Source organism: Echiichthys vipera (genome assembly GCF_963691815.1).
Source record: "Echiichthys vipera genome assembly, chromosome: X".
In the NCBI taxonomy this organism is placed as follows: domain Eukaryota; kingdom Metazoa; phylum Chordata; class Actinopteri; order Perciformes; family Trachinidae; genus Echiichthys; species Echiichthys vipera.
In genome coordinates this window covers 386,088-408,458 of record NC_139825.1, presented here as the reverse complement: position 1 = coordinate 408,458, position 22,371 = coordinate 386,088, and the positions used below count along the sequence as shown (strand labels likewise).

The following is a 22,371-nucleotide window of genomic DNA, read 5'->3' as shown; positions in this document are numbered from 1 at the left end:
CAAGACATTATTTTCTGGCAGCTGTCCAGCTGGGACGAGACCTCGGGGACGAGACCTCGGGGAAGACCCAGGACTAGGTGGAGAGATTATATCTCCACACTGGCCTGTGAACGCCTCGGGATCCCCCTGTTAGAGCTGGATAATGTGGCCCCAGGAAAGGGAAGTTTGGGGTCCCCTGCTAGAGCTGCTGCCCCCGCGACCCGACCCCGGATAAGCGGTTGAAGATGAGATGAGAAGGAAAGAATATTACAGTAATTTATTAGATAATAATAAAAACAATATTAAAAGTCAATGGGATATATTAAATAGTGTTATTGATAATGGTGCTAGACAAATTATTATTATCCACATGACTTTATTAATAATGATATAACTATTGATAATATGGATAATGCAGTTAATGGCTTCAATAATTACTTTGTGAATGTTGGATATATAAGAAAATCCCTGTTTCGATGAGCTCTGAAGACAATAATTTTGATTTCATAGACATGAATCTCAAATCAACGTTTCTAACAGCTGTGGAAGAGCGTGAAATTATAGAGATTGTTCATAAATGTAAAAACAAAACTTCTTCTCACTATAATGAAATTAACATGGGAATAGTTAAACAGGTCATTCAGGGAATTGTGAAACCATTAATGCACATCTGTAACTTATCATTTAAAACTTGTAAATTCCCAAGAAAAATGAAAACTGCAAAAGTCATACTGCTGTACAAAACTGGAGACCATCACCTATTCACAAACTACAGGCCTGTTTCACTGCTTCCTCAATTTTAAAAAATCTTAGAAAAACTATTTGCTGACAGACTTAAAATATTCACCAATAAACACAACTTATTAACTGACAGCAAATATGGATTCAGACCCAACAAATCTACTTTATTGGCAATCATTGAGCTAACAAAAAAATCACAAATTCCCTGGACAAAAAGGATTATGCAGCTGGTGTTTTCATTGATCTAAAAAAAGTATTTGATACAATAAATCACAACAGATTATTTTAATACATTAGAATGGTATGTTATCAGGGGGGTTGTATTTAACTGGCTGAGGAGCTATCTACAAAACATGCAACAGTTTGTGCCGACGGGTAAATACATGTCATCTTTGGACATGTGTTAGTTTGGACATTGCTTGTGGTGTCCCCAAGGGGTCATTCTACAATTTGTGTTATTTGCAGAAGACACAAATATTTGTTTGTAAAGAAGAGGATTTGCAGCAGCTTCTGGAGTTAATTTCATCGGAAATTAGCAAATTAAAAAGGTGGTTTGACAATAATAAATGATCCTTGAATTTAAGCAAAACAAAAATCATGCTGTTTGGAAATTGTAATTTTAATAATGATGGAAATGTTAAGATAGACGATGTTAATATTGAAAGAGTGTATGTAAATAAATTCCTAGTTTCCTAGACAATAGACCACAAGCATTGCTGGAATCCTCACATAAAACATGTTAAATCTAAACTGTCACGTAGCATCTCAGTCCTATGCAAAGCAAAGTATATACTGGATCAGAAATTATTGCATATTCTCTACTGTTCAATGATCTTACCTTATTTAAATTACTGGGGGACCACTCACAAAAGCTCACTGCTACCACTAGTCAAACTTCAAAAACGAGCCATAAGAACAATCAATAAAGCTGGTTATTATGATCACACCAACCTCCTGTTTTTAAATGCCTGTACTTTAAAGTTCAGTGACCTGGTTAACTATCAATTGGCACAAATTATGTTTAAAGCAAGAAACAAACTGTTACCAGATAATATTCAAACACTTTTTTTTTTACAGAGATTTGAGGGAATAGTTTAATTTTAAGAAGCCAGCAGTTCACACGACTTTAAAAAGTCAATGTATTATAGTGGCTGGTGTGAAACTGTGGAATGGAATGAGCACGGAGCTAAAGCAATGTCCAAACATGGTCCAGTTTAAAAAAGGTAGAGAGGAATGATTTTTTCAGAAGGTACAGGGACGGGAAAAAAAATTGCTTTGTGTAGAAATATATCCATATGTATATGTAGATGTGCTTCTATGGATGTTTATATGTAGGCCTATGAATTATATGATGTTACTTTATATATATTATATGCTATTTATACAATTTTATAATATTGATTATTGTATAGTAAGATTTACAAATTGTACATATAGTGGATAAAAGACACAGATTACAGCAATCACTGAATTGTTAAAAAGGGGTAGGATTAAAATTGAAGTGAAAACTTCTTCCTACTCCTTCTTTCAGACAGAATAAATTGTATATATGTCGTTAGAGGTTTTTTTTTTGTTGTTTTTTCCTCTCTTATTTGTTAAACTAATTTAATTTTGTATACTTTTGTATTCTTTTTTTTGACATCTCTGAAATAAATTCATATATTCAATTCAATTCAAAGTGAGGTATATACAGTTGTTTCTCAGGTCATTTGACTGACCCCATGTCACTCCATGGCGGGACGTCGCAGCGGTAAATGGGGGTCATAAGTGTGGGCTGCACTTAATGACTGTAGACTCTAAGGGACAGCACAGCAGTATGCTTGAAATCTGTTGTTAATACACCCTCTGACCACAGAATGGGTTGCAATGGCAGAGTGGCACTGTCCGTATTTCTACATGTTCACTCCACAGGACATAAGCCAAATGTGGAGCCGAATCAACTGTAAGACGGGGCATGACTTTCCTGTTGTCTGTGGATTTCAACATTGTTTACATGTGTTTTAAAATGAATCTATTTGTCCACCAAAATGGTACTTTAGCTAACTTTAACACTATTAGACTAAAGCAGTATTTGTCTGGCTACTTAATATGAATGTGAATGAGATTTCAATTAACAGACCTAGGTAACCTTCAGTACCCCTACTATTCGTGCATGTAAACAGTGTTCCTGGATTATGATTGGGTTACACGTCTGCACATGCTCTGTAGGTTATAAGTGCCGATCCCCACTCTGCAGCAGTATATAAATAACTATATAAAATATATATATATTGTATATATACAATATATACAAAACAATATATCAGGAAGCAACAGCGCCGAAAAACCCCGTAAAAACAAAAACAAATGCTTCAGCTTTAAAGACCCTTGAAACTCAAATCCACAATTTCCTTCTAACTATGTAATTTAGGAGTGTATGTACATAGATTAAGCTCTCTTCACACCTGTTCATAGCCTTGAGAAAGTGTTATTGTACAGGGGCATGCAACGGAATCTGCACACTGCTTAATCTGAACTACTCCCTCCATTAAATGGTTAATTAGACTGTATTGTTTTTATATGAACAAATTTAATATGATAGTGTGTAGTGTCAAAACTTTACAGGGAACATTTCAGTCAAAGAAATGTATTCTGTGCCTCTGCCCAACTAGCCCAGTAATAGTTAGCCATCACAGAAAATTGACTGTATGTAAGATTTGAGTGAGATAAGAGCATTTATTATAAGATAAGCCTTTTTTGATCCTCAGAGGGGAAATTCAAGTGTTGCAGCAGCACAAAGACACAAATAAGTCCAGGTGAATAGAAGTGTCAATCAAAGACATGGTTACTAGGTAAATTGACACGGTATGATTAAGAGAAGCAAGTCTAGTAAATACTGTATGTAAACAGTGTATGCAAGCATAATGTAAGCCTGTGAATATTCTCATTTGACCAGGTCATCGTTATCCCCAAAGCAATTCCAGTCAAAAGCAACTGGACTTGGATATTTGTCTAGGAAGACGTTTCACCTCTCATCCAAGAGGCTTCCTCAGTTCATGTACGCAACTGACCAGGCTGGGACTGGTCCAACTATCTGGTGTGGAGATCCAGGTATTTAACCTCTCACAAGGCCGATGATGTCACTGGAACCCTTTGTGCTCTAAGTGCTAACGACTGTCGTTAGAGTGACAGTCGTTGGTGGGAAGTAAGTTTCGACTTCGTTAACGCTCTATTGAGTCTTAACGACAGTCTTTGGCGTCACAGGAGGCCATTTTTGAACAGTTGTTTTTTGAGGTTAGATTGTTGAATCTCCTGAGAAGGGATGAAAGGGCTGCATTGTAAATACGGGATAAGTGGTGTCTCAGACCTCCTCCTCTGTTTAGAGATGGTTTCTCTACTTTTGCATAGATGGCTTTGTTTACTCCTCTTTCAAACCATCTGTTTTCTCTGTCCAGGATGTGGACATTGTTGTCATCAAAGGAGTAGGCTTTCTCCTTGTCCTTCCGCACCGTGCCCCGGGCTTTAGGGTACTTGCCCCCCCCTCCCTCTCCCCCCGCACCCCAGCCCCGTTTGTACTCACACTGCCTGGGCCTCGCGCAAATGCTTCTTGCTGTCCATACGTCATCACTCATTTGTCATTTTTGAAAGATGTTTTCTAATAGTAATGAACGTTTATTTTCACTCAGAGTTTTTTTAGATGCTTAATGAGACACACCTTTGATATAATATATACATTTTTAGTTTTTATAGCTGGGTTTCCAGTGGCTTTAACCCAAGGGAGGACTTCGCCATGGCAAATGGGAAATGGACTTGCACTTATATAGTGTCTTTCTAGTCTTCTGACTACTCAAGGCACTTTCACACTACTTGCCACATTCACCCATTCACACAGATGTTCATACTGGCAATTAACTTGTAATGAGCGAGTCTACTTTTTCTACATTAAGGGTGCACTCACACTGTCCATCCGTACCATGCCCCATGCTTTAGGGTACTTGTCCCCCCCTCCCTCTCCCCCCAAGGGCCAGGCCCGTTTGTACTCACACTACCTTGGCCTCGGCGGAATGCTTCTTGCCTGCCTATACGTCTTCACGCTGGAACACGTCACACGCATTGATTGACGTCATCACGATGCATCGCTTTGTTTACAAATCTTTCCATAGACCTCAGAGTTTTTGTGCGTCTTTTCCAACTGTTTTTGAATATTTTCATCCGACCAAATCTGCAGTAAACACTCCAGCTCCGCATCACACCAATGTGAACCTTTCTGTCTGTCCTCCTTTTTTTGTATGTCCGAACAGGCGCACATGAAATGATGTCAGAACCGCCGTGGGCCTCGTGCTCGTACACGTGCGCAGCTCGTGCTCGTACATGTGCAAACGTGCTTTACAAAAGTCCAACTCTCCCATACAGGCTGTGGACGGCAAGCTGTACGGTTGCACTCACACTGGTCAAACAAACTAGACTTTAGCCGTGAAATGTACAGTTACGGATGGACAGTGTGAGTGCGCCCTGAATTAAGTTCTCATGTATAACATACTGCAAAACTGGCACTATTATGTTTCTCTTGTAAAGCACATTGCTGCTTATCTTTGAAAGTGGCAATATAAATTAACCATGCCCGTATTATTAATACCAATTGTATTTGTGAGAGTGAGATATGCAGTTACTGTATGCATGTAGCACAGCTGGAGCCTACTTTTAAAGCCTCTTCGAGTACTGTTATTACTATTATTATTATTATTAGTAGTAGTATTATTTCAGCAATAAAGGCAAAGTGTTAATTGTCAATCGAATATAAAGCATTTCACGAAAACAATCACAATGTCCCCAGAGCAGACGGCAGCTGCTACAATAACTTAGTGCGTTTACATGCAGTTTAGAAACCCGTTTATATTCGGGTTAAGGGCATACCCTGCGTTCTTAAACACCATGTAAACACTGTACCCCGGGTAAAATCTGGGTTTTCATACCCCGGTTAACAGACCTAGATCTCTTTCAGTTCCCTGATTATTCAGAATCAGAATCAGAATCAGAAAACCTTTAATGTCCCGCAGATGGGGAAATTCTTTTGTCACAGCAGCAACAGAATATGAAAAAAATAGCAAAAATAAGCAATAAAGTTAAATTTAAAAAGGGAAGAAATGGAAATAGACATATATACATATTCATATGATATAGTGCAGTTGTTCTTGTTTTGTTTGTTTTGTAATAATGTAATATGGAGTGAATAAATATGATTAAATATGTCCAAATAGTGCAAAAAACAGAAGTGCCCATAGTACAGGCATATTGCACAGTGCAGGGTACAGGATGAGGTAAATAGTCTATTGGGAGCAGTGCTGATTGTAAAGTCTGACAGCAGCAAGGAAGGACCTGCGGTACCTCTCCTTCGCACACTTAGGGTGTATCAGTCTGTTGCTGAAGGAGCTGCCCAGTGCTACGAGAGTTACCTGCAGGGGGTGGGACTCCTGTACCAGCAGGGATGACAGCTTCCTGCTATCTCCCACCACCTGCACTCCAGTCCACAAGGCATCCCAGGATGGAGCCGGCCCTCTTGATAAGTGTATCAAGTCTCCTCCTGTCTGCTGCTGACATGCTGCTGCTCCAGCAGACTACTCCATAGAAAATGGGTGAATGTAACAGTAAAATCCTTTTCTGTCTGCCACCAGGAACACATTATCCTTGTCCTGTGTGCTTGGGCCTGTGCCTGCACCACAGCTATCAACACCTCACCAGCGCATGGCACAGCTGAAAATATGTACATTATGTAAATATTGTAAATTGTGTATTTTTGTCTATAATACATATTTGGATTGGAAGAGAAACATTTTTATCCTCAAAGCAATTTCAGTCAAAAACAACTGGACTGGTTGTTTGTCTAGGAAGACGTTTCACCTCTCATCCAAGAGGCTTCATCAGTTCATGTACGCATCTGACCAGGCTGGGACTGGTCCAACTAACTGGTGTGGAGATCCAGGTATTTAACCTCTCACAAGGCCGATGATGTCACTGAAACCCTTTGTGCTCCAAAAGCCCACGCCCGTCGTTAGAGTGACAGTCGTTGGTGGGTAGTTGGTTTCGACTTCGATAGTGCTCTATTGAGTCTGAACGACAGTCGTTGGGGTCACACTGGGACATGTGTGAACAGTTGTCCTTTGAGGTTAGATTGTTGAATCTCCTGGGAAGGGATGAAAGGGCAGCATTGTAAATTGGAGATAAGTGGTGTCTCAGACCTCCTCCTCTGTTTAGTAACGGCACTGAGCAAAGACCACAGCATCACTATCCTTCCAGCAGACAAGGGTAGATGCACAGTTGTTCTCAATACAACTGATTATCAGGCAAAGATCTCTGCATTACTCAGTGACTCTAACACTTATGAAACTCTGAAACGAGACCCTACCAGCGGTTACAAAAAGAAGGTGATAGAATGTCTACAGCAACTACAAAAAGAAGGAGTCATTAGCAAACCACAGTATTACAGGCTTTACCCCCAGGACTCAACCCCCTGCTTATATGGACTCCCAAAAATCCATAAAGAAGGGGCCCCGGCCCATTGTCAGCAGCATAAACTCGGTCACTTATAACATTGCCAAGCATGTTGCCAATATTCTGGCACCACTGGTGGGAAACACCCCACGCCACATCCAAAACTCCATAGACTTTGTGAATAAAGTCAGAGACCTAAAAATGGATCCAGATGAAACCATGGTGTCCTACGATGTGACTTCCTTGTTCATCTGTATTCCAACCATGGAGGCTTTGGCCACTGTAAGAGAGCGGCTCACACAGGACAATTCCTTACAAAACCGAACAAATCTCAAACCAGACCACATTTGCCAACTTCTGGATTTGTGCCTGAATATACCACATATTTCCAGTTCAATGGCATTTTCTACAGACAGAAACACGGCTGTGCCATGGGTTCGCCAGTATCCCCTATTGTGGCAAATCTGTACATGGAGGAGGTAGAGGACAAGGCGTTGAACTCCTTCAAAGGAGTAACCCCAAGCCATTGGTTTAGATATGTGGACGACAAATGGGTTAAGATCAAATCCGAAGAGGTGCAAACTTTTACTGAGCATATCAACTCAGTGGACAGAAACATCAAGTTCACCAGAGAGGAAGTTAAGGACAACAGCTTGCCCTTCTTGGACTGTGACGTCCATATGGAGAATGACAGGAGCCTCCACATAGGGGTATACAGAAAACCCACTCACACGGATCAATATCTACTTTTCGACTCTCACCACCCTTTGGAACACAAGCTTGGCGTTATCAGAACACTGCAGCATAGAGCTGATAACGTATCCACTAGCTCACAGGCTCAAGGGGAAGAACGCAAGCACCTGAGAGGCGCCCTCACAACTTGTGGCTACCCCAGCTGGACCTTTGTTAAAACGGCAGCTGCCTCCAGAAAGAAAACCAAATTGGTTGAGAAAGAAAAAGATAACAGGAGAAACAACATAGTCATCCCATATGTGGCTGGGGTATCTGAGAAACTCAGGAGGATCTTCAACAAACACTGCATCCCTGTGTATTTCAAACCTGGTAACACACTCAGACAGAGACTAGTACATCCGAAGGACAGAACACCACACCACCACAAAAGCAACCTGGTTTATGCTGTCCAATGCAACGAGGAATGCAAAGATCTTTACATTGGAGAAACAAAACAACCACTGCATAAACGCATGGCCCAACACAGGAGAGCTAACTCCTCAGGCCTGGACTCCGCTGTCCACTTACACCTCAAGGAGAAAGCCCACTCCTTTGATGACAGCAATGTCCAAATCTTGGACTGAGAGGACAGATGGTTTGAAAGAGGAGTAAAAGAAGCCATCTATGTAAAAGTGGAAAAACCATCGCTAAACAGAGGAGGAGGTCTGAGACACCACTTATCTCCAATTTACAATGCTGCCCTTTCATCCCTTCCCAGGAGATTCAACAATCTAACCTCAAAGGACAACTGTTCACACATGGCCCAGTGTGACCCCAACAACTGTCGTTCAGACTCAATAGAGCACTATCGAAGTCGAAACCAACAGCCCACCAACGACTGTCACTCTTCAGTGACATCATCGGCCTTGTGAGAGGTTAAATACCTGGATCTCCACACCAGTTAGTTGGACCAGTCCCAGCCTGGTCAGATGCGTACATGAACTGATGAAGCCTCTTGGATGAGAGGTGAAACGTCTTCCTAGACAAACAACCAGTCCAGTTGTTTTTGACTGAAATTGCTTTGAGGATAACTATGACCTGGAACAATGAGAACATTCACAGGCTTAAGGGAACATTTGTAATGCTAATTTTCTTCATTTGCACACATCCCATGAAGCTAGATATGTAGTATGAAGTCCTCAAAAAGCGATATTGACAAAATTCCATTTCAGACATTCATTTTACATGTATCTACTATTTTATTCATATATTAAACTACCTTTGTGTACCTAAGACTTTGGTAAACTAATTTCAAGCACCGAGAAAATAGCCTTAGACCTCAGAGGGTTAAGATTAGTGAGTGAGTGAAAACAGTACAGTCCTCCACATGAAGACGAGATGGTGTTTTTACACGTTATGTAACGTTAGCTGGCAGTAACGTTGAGTCTCTTACAGACCATATGAATGCGTTAGCAAACGTCCATGAATTTATTTACCGGTTTATTATTTAGCCAGATGACTAGAAAACAAACAAATAAGAGACTATAATGTTTCTTGCACATAGTGTATAGGAGCTGGTCACAATCTCATCCCATGACTAACTGAGTTACCTGTCAAAAGCAATGTTTCTGACATGTCCTGAGGCTGTTTTTTGTAACGTTGTAGAGATGAGGGAAAGTGCTGTAATAGATTTAGACATAACAAAACTGTATCTGAGGCCACTGTTAATCCAAGTGGTGGAACAGCCAATGCTGTGTTTCATTAGTTGTTCAACATGCCCTGCTTCACTTCCCCTCAGCCCTTGGTATTACATAGCAGCACATGTCACACGGAGGCCACTTGGAGGGCTGAGGGAAATTGGTCAGGGGGAGGAGCGGGGGTGGAAATGAAATGCACCTGCCCTCGTTCACTTAATCCAAAACTATCATGGATCCACCACCAGGTGTAGGTTTAGCGCTGAACTGCTTCTTAGTAATAATCAGAAATACCTTTAGACTAATTTTAATGAGATGAAGGGGTTTTCTACAGATGATTATACGTCTGCACTTTGTAAACAGCTGTAAACATCATCTTTGATTCAGAAACTTCTGTTTGTGATCTGTATCATGATCACAAATCATTATTATTGCTATGATATTTTGCAAAATAACATCTATTCTATGTGTTTACATATATATATATATATATATATATATATATATATATATGTGTGTGTGTATATCCGTATATAAACCAAGTAGGCTATATATCTACGGAAACTTAAATATAAAATATGAAGCTATCAATGAGATTTTGTTCAGAAACTATCTGCTAAACACGCAAGTAAGCAGCATACACATAAAGGAATGCAGACTTAAAATAAGCTATTATTATTATTAATATTATTATTAATATTATATAGAAAAACTGAAACTGAAAAGCATGTTAGATATTTAATTTTTATGATGATAAAAAGTTGCTCAATTCCTGCACATTGTAGAGGTTTACATTCATCACTGCCACCTACCCATGGATGTGTTCTCTTCCACCAAGTGCATAACTACATGTCCATGGCTCACCAACCCATATCAGAGGGTTTTTCATGAGCAAATAAATAATTATTCGACGATCAGTCAACTAAAAGCAAGAAGTGACGAATCAGATTCGACTATGAAAATTTTTAGTCGGGGACACCGCTATAATAATGTTATGTAATTTCACTGCATTTCAATTACGATCAATTCCAACAATCATACTTGTTTTGAGGTCCAAAGATAAAAAACGAGCTGGCTTCAGGCATTGGTACTGCTTCTTCCTTTAACTGTAGATCTGCCATTGGACGAGGTCTAGGGCTTTCTGGGATATCAGGGTCCTCCTCTTCATCATCACCTAGCAAACAGAAAGAGTGACGGGTTAGCAGAGTTCTTTCTAACCTCTGACTTTGGAATTGTATGATTATTAATACAGTATGGAGGCATTGCAATTTACCAGGAAAGTCTGCTGGAGGGAAAGGGTCTTTGATCTCATTGACATTAGACTCAAACTCATCAATTTTGAGCTGCAAATTTGAAAATTAATGGAGAAATATAAGAAACAGAAACGGTTTATCATATCCTTTCATTAACATGGTCGATTAATGCTCTTGGATGCCTCACCTTGGCAGTTGTAGGGATGCCCTCTACACCCTTGGCCCTTTGCTCAGCCAACTTCTTTGCCAGATTTGCTTTCTCATCTGACGCCTTGTCAGGCATGTTGGCTCTGTAAATCAACAGAGTGGTTAAATCATCTGTAAGCGTGTGGTGTTAAAGAACATTGCAATATTTTAAAACTCAAATCATGTTCAGAGTAAAACAACTAAATGTCACATATTCTAAATAGACTACACGTTCAAATCACAATGACAAACATACATGAAAAAAATGGGTGATGAATCCTTCACAGGCACAAAACTCTACAGATAAGGACAGCACACCATTTAAAGATGGCAGCACTTTGGGGGTATGACCATAGCTATGGAAGAAGGCATGGACACCAATCAAAGATGGCGGTTCTTTGGGGGTATGACACATGCACAATCGAACGGGAGCTGGGCTGTTGGAGGGTTCCAGAAGATGGCACTACAATTAAAGTGATGGTTTCCGCTCAGGTTCTGTTTGGGCTGTTTCTTCTATTTCTATGATTGTGAGCCACCTTTTGAGCCTAATGGCAATCGCAGACCTGATTTATTTGCATTGCAGAGTCATACCCCTAAAGCGGCGCCAACTTTAAATGATGTCTTAGCCTCTTTTGACTAATCTTGCCCTTCCTTGGTGTGCATTGGCAATTTTTACGAAGCTGCAAAGGTGTGCTTAATTAAAGACCTCAACATCACCCCATACTACCAGCAGTGGGAGTTCTAATCAAAATTTCAAAAACACATAACCTTTAAACCCTTTGAAAAGAGAAGAGCAAAAGATGAAACCTTACATGAAAAATAAAATATTTTTTATATATTTTAAAATAATACAAGTAAATAATTTGTCCATCATAAAAATCTAATTCAACCCATAAAGATTAGGTGTGGCCTAAACATGTATCCAATAAGCCTCTCTCTGTTTTTTTGGTTTGACATTTATCCATTAATTTATTTAAAAAATGATTCCATCACAAAACTAATTGTGACATCTATCAATTTATTTGTGTTACTCTGAGAATGCCAAAACTACACATATCAGAGCACAAAAAGTTATGTGTATCTCCTTTTGGATTGCAAAATTTGTATATTTTCTTCTGTTAATTGAACTGCAACTTTAAATGTTAACAGCAATAATGAATGATCAGGTAAATCATATTTCTCCAATGAGATTAACACAGGTTGCAGCATTTTGGTCTATAAGATCTGTGGCAGTAATTACTTGAAAGGCATTCACTATATTGTCCACCACAGCTTTTCATATAACTAATATGGAGGTAAAAATATCATTATGTAGATTTTTCCTAAAATTTAAGACACAGCATTTAGAATCCCTAAGAAAATCAATGGAAGATTCACCAAGACTATTAAGACAAATCTAAGGCTACTCTTGGTGGAAAATTGTCTAAATCCCAAAATCAGTCATCTTTATCAGCAATACGACTATTAAAGTCGGCCCAAAAATAAATTGTGTCTGTAGCAAAATAATAAAAATTTAGTTAAGAAACGACTGAAAACATGTTGCAGTCTCTTCCCTTTGTAGATTCTTCGGAGCATTGCTTTGGAAAAGTGTCCTTGAGCAAGACACTGAACCCTGAATTGCTCCCCGTGCTGTGCATGGGTATGTAAATGTGGTGTGAATGGTTAGATTAGATGGTATGTACAGTAGATGTCCACTGCCATCTGTGTGAATGACTGTGAATGGGTGAATGTGACAAGTAGTGTGAAAGCGCCTTGAGTAGTCAGAAGACGAAAAAGGCGCTACAGAAGTACAAGTCCATTTACCATTTACCAAAAAAAAAAAAATTCCCCTTATTCACCTGTTGGCAAGTGTATCAGTTGGCAGATATTGGCAAATCATTAAGTACTACAATTTGAATTTGACAGTGTTCTGTCTGCTTGCCCAGATCGTCACGAAAGGTTAAGCTACAGTCACTTGTAATTGGAAATTGTGAGTCAGGCTTGTAGTAAGGTTAGAAGTGTAATAAGAATGTGTGTGTGTGTGTGTGTGTGTGTGTGTGTGTGTGTGTGTGTGTGTGTGTGTGTGTGTGTGTGTGTGTGTGTGTGTATGTATTTAAGAGAGGAACATATAGAGGATGGACTAAAAGTAGAGAGGTGAATGGGTTTCAATAAAGTTTACAAAAGAGCAAATAGTAGTAGTAGTTCACAGAAGTTCTCTCCCTCACACACAGGGGAATGGCGCTCCATTCTTTCTCCAAGTGATAAATAGAGAATAGTTGCAGTTTAATTAAGGTGGCCCGTATGATTCACACTGTCAACTTATGTACAAGTAACATGAAAGAAAACACTACAGCGCCTTAAAAAATGAGGGTGCTGTAAAAGTGTGTGTTGACGGAAAGGCTTGCAGTGGTGCAGACTAGAGGACATATATAGCATATCTCTATTCAGGAATAGCTCTGTAGAGTGTGTCTGTGTGTGTGTAAATGGGAGAGAGAAAGAGGGAGCACACAGCAAAGGATCGCAGGTCAGAATCCAACAGAATCCGGGAACTGCAGCACTTATTCACTATCTGGCTATGAGTTGGGTCAGACAATGGGGGAAGATTCTAGACAGACCAGGTAAGCCCAAAGTGTAGGCTAGTGTAGGTGAACTGGGAACGTCTGGAGGAGGCCCTTGTCCGAGAGAGCTTCAACACACACCTCTGGCGGAGTCTGACTCCTGACTAAAGGTTATAAACCGGTAAGGAAAGTTCCACTCCAACAAGGAGGACAGGATTCTGCCTGATGTCAGGAACGGGTGCTGGACAGTGGATGCTCCATCCATTTTAAACATGAGTACAGTGTTTTTAAGATCATATCTCTTGTAATTGTGAAGACAAGCTTCATTTACCTGTGTTGTTTTGAAGCTCTGAAGAAGGTGTGAGACCTAGGTAGACAGTTTAAGATACCTGTGTGGATCTGCTGTCAAGATAATTTATAATTCCTTTATGCACCTAAAGGTATATAAGTGATGTCTTAAACTAGACAAAAATGAATATAAATGTGTTGTGAGAGGTTGGTGCAACCTAACAAAGGAGAGAGGTGTTTTTGAAAATACATGAGCATTTGGGGAGAATATGAATGATTTCTGAATCAATTATTTAAAGAAGTAGAAATTTTTGAAATGCAAATATCATTTGCATGAGCGAAGAGATTCCCAACTACAAAAAAATAGGCGTATGAAGGTCGTAAGGAAAATAAACTTTGTGGTGACTCAATTTCAGTGTCTAAATATCTGGTTTGGATATTAAAGGGTGCGTTGCTCGGAACGAAGGTGTCGTACAAACCGCCTGGCTGAAAGATTATCCAAAGTTAGTGTATGTGTGATAAGATCTAACTATGTTCATATGGAAAGATCAGCATGTGAACAATAAGCCCATTGAAAGTAAAAGCACATCCCAGTGAGTCAATAGAAAAATGGGAAACAAAATGGGAAGGTTAAAATAATTAAAGGTCCTGCTAAATTTATAGCAGTTAAATGGGTAAATTGTGGTTGACAAGTTCCATTTTGGCATTACTAGACTAAGGGAGTTTTTTATATATTAGGTACATATATAGTTAAGAGGGTAAAGTGATGTGAGAGAGAAACGGACAAAAAGTAGGGAAAGATGGATTGTTGGGATAAAGAATGAAAAGAGAAAGACGGAGGAAAGCAGACTCAGTTATAGGAAGACAATAAATTAGAGAAATATGTATGTGTGACAGAAAAAGAAGAAGTAAGTGAATGAAAGAATGAGGAACAGGAAAGCAGGGAAAAAAGACAGGGCCTCCATCATTCTGTCTCCAGGCCATGCAGCCCCTCCATTAAGCCCCCATGCATGTTCCAACAGCCCAGAAGGACTCTGACAGTGAGGGGGAGGGGAGACTGGACCTGCATCAGATGTGTCAGTTTTCACAACACTAGTGACTGGGGGAAAACAGACTGAAACAAGGAAAAAGCTAGCATTGCTTCTCCAGAAAGTTCCCTCTCCAAACAGCAACTTATTTTTTGACTACTGTCCTGAAGAAAAGGGAACAGAGAGGATGTCCACCAGATGTTCATTTCAATTGAACACTGAAGAGCTTTTGTTCAGGACATGGCAGTCAGAGGAACTAAAACATTGTAAGGAGGTGGGAGCTGGAGAGGTGTGAACTCTGATGGGCTAACATTCGACCAGCCATTTGGTTCATTATACCAGCAGAATGGGGCACAGAATCCTGAACAAAGATGGCCTCATCAAGACAACAGCAGAAGAAAGGAAAGAAGGAGAGTGGGACAAGATCCAGAAGAGTCCTGGTTGCATGTTTCTACCTGGGGTTTTCATGTTTCCAGTGAACAGACCATACAGACAGCGGTCAGAGCATTTGAAAATCACAAATTATAAATTAAAGATAAAAACATCCACACTAGATGACACCATGATTTTAATGTTCAACACATACATACACATGCATATACATATATGAACTCTTATTAAGAATAGGTACTGGGGTCAATAGGGGAGGTTTTGGTTTTGCAGTGAGAGTTGATCGTTAGACACAGAAAATTACATTTTTGATTACTATGATCAGACAATGTACAATGTACTATGTACTATGTACTATGTACCCCGCCTCACGCCCAATGTCAGCTGGGATCGGCTCCAGCACCCCCCGCGACCCCGACCCCGGGATAAGCGGATGAAGATGAATGAATGAATGATCAGACAAAATCTTTTTAGCTCCCATCAGACAAAATTTAAGTTATTGAAAGCAACACTGATTCTTTCTTATACAACAAACATGCAATTTTGGAATATTTCAAATATAACTCCCATTTTACCTGAAGAGGCATCGTAGATATCACAGGTTGGAGTTTCTGGTGATTGATTTAGAAAATGCAATATTGTAGCATCACTGTCCATCCTCACTCATTATTCTGTGTTTTTTGCTTTCACTCTCGATGGTATTTGAATTTTTGTAATTTTATGGTACAGTTTTCTGGAGAACATGTTGAAAAACTGTCGTGATGGTGAAGTTTTCAAAAACATGCGTCTCGTTTTTTCAAATCGAAGCATTGGATATAACAATAATAATATTTAAGGATGATTATAATAATAATAATAATAATAATAATAATAATAATGATAATAATTGGGTCCTGACTGAATCCAGAGAAACTGGATGGGTTTAAAAAAAAAAATATATATATATATTTTTTTTTTTTAGCGCCGTTTATGGATTATTTTATGTTTTTGTGGAGATCTCCCAAACCCTATATAAAGAAATTTGACCAATGACTGACTTTTTAGACTGTGACTGCTGAGGCAAACAGCCTCTACCGACTTAAACTGACCTACCTGATCGAGCTTTGATTGTTTCAACATGAACTAATCCTTTTCATTTTTGCATGATAGTTGTATGTCAGCAGTATTATGTCGATTAACAAATTCTAACAAATTAACAGCTGACACTATTGTATTTTCGAAGTGTGCACGTCCTGCATGGTACTCATTGTCACACTTATGTTTTATGTCAGCCTGAAGCGCTGTACTGTCTTCATTTTTGAGCTTTTGATCCTACAGCTGAAGATGGAGAACCATTCTTGGTTGGAAATGTTTAACAGTGGATCAAAACCATGGGATGCATTGTCTGATACATAGTGTCTAACGATGATTCTGTTTTTCTTTATAGATGGTTCTGTGAGGAATCCATCTGACTACTCTTTCTGTGTTTGCCTATGAACTAAACTGCCGAATAACTTGTCTGCTAAGGTGACAGAGTTATTTGTATTAATCTGTGGTTTTCATTCTAGGAGCAACAGATGATACAATGTCATTGAGTCACATTATGCTTTAAGAGTATGTCCATAACTTTCACACTCTGGGAAAAAACTGTGGCATTCTCACTCCTACAGGAAAACCTATTGTTCCCAGACCACTCATCCTTAATTTTTTGTCTCCAACACTTTTACCGGTTTACAGAGTTCACAACTCAGTTTTCACAGAGCAATGCCATTGCAGATGATGGTGCTAAAGAAGAAAGAAATGAGACAGTGGTAAAGACTTGTTTTCTGACAGTATGTCATGTGCTGTTAACCTCTGACACCAGAAGAAAATGGATGCCATGGCATCAAATGAGGCAAAATAAAGCAAGGAAACCTATATAGTGGTTCAGATGAAGAAATGGTGTGAATAGAATTGTTTTGTTTGAATGTTTTTCGTTCTTTTTATCTTCCCTCTGGTTATATTCTGAGAGTTAAAAGTTAACCTATACTAATGTTTGTAGTGTGTAGTCATAGAAATAGTTAGTTGATGATACCATGTTATTACCCCAAAAATATTTTACACTTTGTGTAAAAAGGGGGGAAATGTGGGAAATAACCAGGGGTTTCCTTTTTTCTTTGTAAGTGTTCTAAGTCTATGATGTAAATCCTTGGTTTCTGTATGTTGATTAACACAACAGTCAAGCTATGGATAAGTGCTGGGGGGATTGCGGAGAGGAGTCATAAATGGTTTGCAAATGGTGACATTTGGTGGTCGTAAAACACTGATAACATGCACTGGGCTCATAGACTTTAAGTAGTGTGTTTGTTGTTATTGTTACTTGGATTTCCTTGTGTTTCTAAGGTGCTTTGATGTGACTGAATATAGGCTGAAGCGATCTGGAGAATGCCAGAGCAACATTTTCGACCGCGTTGTTTGTAGCTTCTCTCCTTTATGCATGCAGCTTAGTAAAGACATGATTTGAGAAACACTGAGGACTCCAGAGAATTTCTTTCACAGAGTAGAGCCGCTGCTCCTTTGCATTGAAAGGAGCCAGTTGAGGTGGTTCAGACATCTAGTAAGGATGCCCCCTGGGCGCCTCCCTAGGGAGGTGTTCCAGGCACGTCCAGATGGGATGAGGTCTCAGGGAAGACCCGGGACTAGGTGGAGAGATTATATCTCCACACTGGCCTGGAAACTTCTCGGGATCCCCCATGAAGAGCTGGTCAATATTCTTAGCTTCAATGAAGTGCTTAACCTGTTTTGTAGTGTGACAGGGGGCATTGTCTTGTATGAAAATTGCAGCGGATTAGGAGACAATTGCAGTGGAGGTATTGCATGTTGTTGAAGGAGGTTCACGTAACATAACATAACATTTGCATTCACCCTGCCATGTAGCAAGAGGCCCAACTCCTGCTGCAGAAAAAATCCCCCAAACCATGACACTTCCTTCTCCAAATCGACTTATTTACACACTTTCGGTTCAGTCTTTCCCCAGTCCTACGCCAAACATAATGTTTCCAATCAGAGGCAAATAAATTGAACGTGCTCTCATCACTAAAGTGCACTCAGGACCAGTTCTCCTCTGTCCACACAACATGCTCCTCAGTCCAAATTGTCTTAAACGACAAGACACATTGAGAGTTTTTGCATAATCCTGTCCTCTTGTGCACCGGCATTTTTGAGGGACTTAAATGAATGCGTGTCCTTGTAAAGTTTCAATATTCTTGAAATCACAGACTTGGAACACCCAAGCTCTCTCTGATGGCTGAGAGGGTCATCCCTTTGACCTTTATCTGGACAACCTGCTGTCTCAGTGTTTCTTAAAGTGGCTCACCATCTTGCAAAGTAGCCAGGAGACCTTCTAGATGAATAGGGTGTGTCCATTGTCACAGTTTGCTTGGCTCCTCCCCTGCTCTGCTGCTCAACCACACCCCTGATCAGTCTACAGCTTTCACCTGCTGCTCTCACCTGCTCACTATCTCTAATCAAGCCAGTATATATGCAGCCTCACTCCAATCACTCTTTGCCAGATTGTCTTCGCTCTAATGCCTGATTCTACAGCACCCGAATTACTTACCTGGTATCGACCCGACTTCCCTTTGACCTTCGCCTCTCGTCTAAGCCCCGGAAAATCCACCAGCCTTCTGTCCCTGACCACAAGTATTGCCTGCCTGTTTTCTGTTCCTCGTCTGCCTGTGGCTGGTTGGCGCCTGGCCTGTTTCTGCTCTTCCCTGGTCAGCCGTGTACCTGCTTTTACCTGCTGAATAAAGACTGCTTTAAAACGAACACCTGGTTCATCTGTGCTGCAATTAGGTTCACTCCACACCCGCTACAGTACAATCTGGCCAGCTATGAACCCAGCAGACAATCCCACACCCCTCAGTGGCCTGGAGACAATTGAGGGTGTCCTGCAGCAGCATGAGGCAATGATGACTGCGTCTGCTGCTGAAGCCAGACAAGCTGCTGAGACTCATAGATGAGCGCTAGCGGCGTTAGCCGTACAGATGCAACAACTAGCAGCCTGCTTCTCCCAGCTCTCACCATCTGCTGTGTCTGTCCCCTCTTCTGGAGAACCAGCTTCTGCTCCCGCACATGAACCGGCCTCTTCACTGCCCAGAGATGCCCCTGAGCCCCGGGTGGGAACCCCGGAGCGTTACGATGGTGATCAAGAGACATGTGGCCCCTTCCTCACCAACTGCTCTCTTCTGTTATACCCTGCAGCCCCACACCTTTGCCGCAGAACCGGCAAAGTTAGCATTTGTCATCAACCACCTGACAGGCAGAGATTGACTGTGGGGAACAGCTGAGTGGGCGAGACGGTCTGCAGCCTGTGCTTCCTCTGGACTGTTTGCTGTTGAACTTCGCAAAGTTTTTGGGTTCGAGAATTGTGAATCCGAGTCAACAAGAGGTCTTATAGGACTGAAGCAAGGTGAGTGAACGCTGACAGATTATTCTATCGATTTCCGCACCAGAGCCAGCCAAAGCAGTTGGAACAGTTCTGTTCTCTGTGATGCCTTCCTCCACGTTTTTGCTGACTATATTAAAGATGAACTGTTCTCACATGAAACCCCCATCACCTTGGACGGGGTCATTAATTTGGCCATCCGCATTTACCTACGCATTCAGACCTGTCGATGAGAGAAGCATCAAGGGGGGGCCCAACACTCTTTTCCACCTCGCTTCCATGGGGGCGCTACAGCAGCCAACTCCACCTCACTGCATCAGCAGGTTTAGGATCCTAAACCCATGCAGTTGGGTCGCACCTCCCTCTCCCTGGAAGAGAGGGAGCGCCGCCGCAAGGCTAATCTTTGCCTCTATTGTGGGGCAGCAGGACACTACAAATCCAACTGTTCCAGCAAAAGCCAGAGCTTACCAGTAGTTGGGGAGATCCTGGTGAGCTCAACTGCCCTGTCACCTCCCCAAAGCCAGAGACCTCTGTTTCAAGGCCGCCTTCTCCTTCCAGGTGGCCCCCCACACCTTGGCCATCTTCATTGACTCTGTGGCTGATGCCTGAATCATTAATTAATGAGGAGATGGTCCTTCAGCTGGGTCTCAAGCGGGTTCCTTTGCCTCATCCGGTTCCTGCTAGATTAACACCAATAACTGGGAGGTATCTGAAAGTGTTCTCTAATTTTGCTCACTGTTGTTTTCACAAAATAAAGGTTTTTGTTGAAGTGCCTTTGTTATTTAAAAAAAACATGCTGGTACAGCAGTGGCAGACAGTGAGTATTATATCAAATTCTGAACAATAGAAAATAACAGTATTTCAGAATAAATCAGGTATTTATAATTTTTCCCTAATTTTGATCTCCAGTGTATGTGATCAAACGATAGTAAAAACTTGGGAGTCTTTTCACTTCACTGTGTTGGCGTGGCATGGTGCCAAAGTCATGCCATTCGCCACAGCACAGGAATATTTTGTAACTTTACCATACTTCGTCCAATCTCTTTCAAATTTCTCACGGTTCATCAGAGTCCTTTCCTGAACACAACCCCATTTTATAATTGACTCAAAGTCATAGTGCCATCTAAACACATGTCTGATCAAATTATATTGAGAATATGGAGTTTTCACTGCACCGTGTGGGCGTGGCATGGCACCAAAGTCAGCCCTATCGAAAAATTTTCTCTTGTTTTAACCTGACCATTCATTGTCCAGTTTGCACGAAATGTCTCATGCATGACAAGTCCCAGCCTGAAGACACCTACGTATATCTAAATATTTAATCACAGTGATAGCGCCCCCTACAGTCAACAAAATTACAGCCCCCCTACAGCACGTTTAACTCTTCCAGATGTACAAAAAAGCCTCTTGGAGCTAAGTCAACAGGAAGACGTGACATTTATGGCCATTTTGGCACATTTGCACATGTAGTACATTAACAAACTCATCCAAGGAGATTAACACAATCAACTTAAAAATTGGCCAGTATCATCTAAATACATGTCTGTGTTGCCGTGGCCAAGCTTGGCCTTTCACCTTCAAACAGGAAGTCACTGTAACTTGGGCATAAATTAGAGTTCGAAAAAGTAGCTATTGCATATATCGCGATCCTGATATAAAAAGACCAGGTGGAAATGGGCTTAGCCTATATCCCGAAAATTCATGTAGATTCAGTGAATGCCTTAATGTAAGAATTTTGAATGTGCGAGGTACGATGTGGGATTTACAGGAAAAAACGTGTTCAACTTTTTTATTATTATATTTTAATATAATAATATTTATTTTAATTATAGCACCACCTGCTGGTGAGCATGTCATTTTTGGTGTCTGCCATACGTCCAGGGGTCTGAACCAAAGTTCAAAGTTTCCCCTCCCCAACTTGTATGGTGTAGGTTGCAGTATGAGTTTTACAGATAAAATATTAAAAAAAATACAAATCCTTGTGAAAGCACCACTGATATTGGGAACCACACTGTGGTTGATAAATGTGCTGTGGTCTAAATTCCAAGATTCAGTGCCTTTGAGAGAACATGTGGATGTAAGAAATCTATATTTGCAATATACACTGTTGAAGTTAGCGCTCAAAAATCCTGTTTCTTGATTATAGCGCTACCCCCAAATTAAATGTAATAACATCCATAGTGATATCAGTCTGATAGTCTGGTCAATGTCAGACATTTTAGAGGATATGCATATTGAAAAAATACATTTTTGAGAAGAAGGTAAGTTTAAATAGGTTGCATACACTATATTGTCGTGATGTTGTTTTATGCTGAAGAAATGGGGGATGTGGAATTAGGCGAATAATAAAAACAAATTGAGTAATAAGGGAAGAAACAAGTGTCTTTGTCACTGAAATCATAACAAAATATAAAATCTGAGAAAATAGTGACAACTATATCACCTACTTATATGCCATTAGCCTTCCACAGCTCATATGTAAATTCACAAGACCAAAATAGTTTCAGGATGTAATTCGCATCTCTGTCCCATTTTCATTTTCATAAGAAATGTTTCATTGGATAATTGAGAGATACTTCTGTGCGGCACATCATCAGTCACTGATGTTACTTCAAACTGAAGCTGTGGAACCAAGACTTTCTCATTTTCACGTTTCGACTCCTCTGTCCTCACATGTATTGTTCACATACTCACTGGAAGGAGCGAAGACACAAGGAAGAGACACGAGTG

The 22,371-nt window shown here is 40.5% G+C and overlaps 1 protein-coding gene across 1 annotated transcript in view; it reads right to left on the bottom strand.

The window, feature by feature from the left end:
* The window catches only part of LOC310965473 (dihydropyridine-sensitive L-type skeletal muscle calcium channel subunit alpha-1-like), a 293,992-nt gene that overhangs the window by 200,021 nt on the left and 71,600 nt on the right, over window positions 1–22,371 (bottom strand). The window contains exons 15-17 of the mRNA XM_083939088.1: window positions 10,995–11,097; window positions 10,828–10,897; window positions 10,596–10,728 (exon numbers count right to left, since the gene is read on the bottom strand). Coding sequence (XP_083795214.1) covers window positions 10,596–10,728; window positions 10,828–10,897; window positions 10,995–11,097 — 306 coding nt within the window. The remainder of the gene's footprint in view (window positions 1–10,595; window positions 10,729–10,827; window positions 10,898–10,994; window positions 11,098–22,371) is intronic.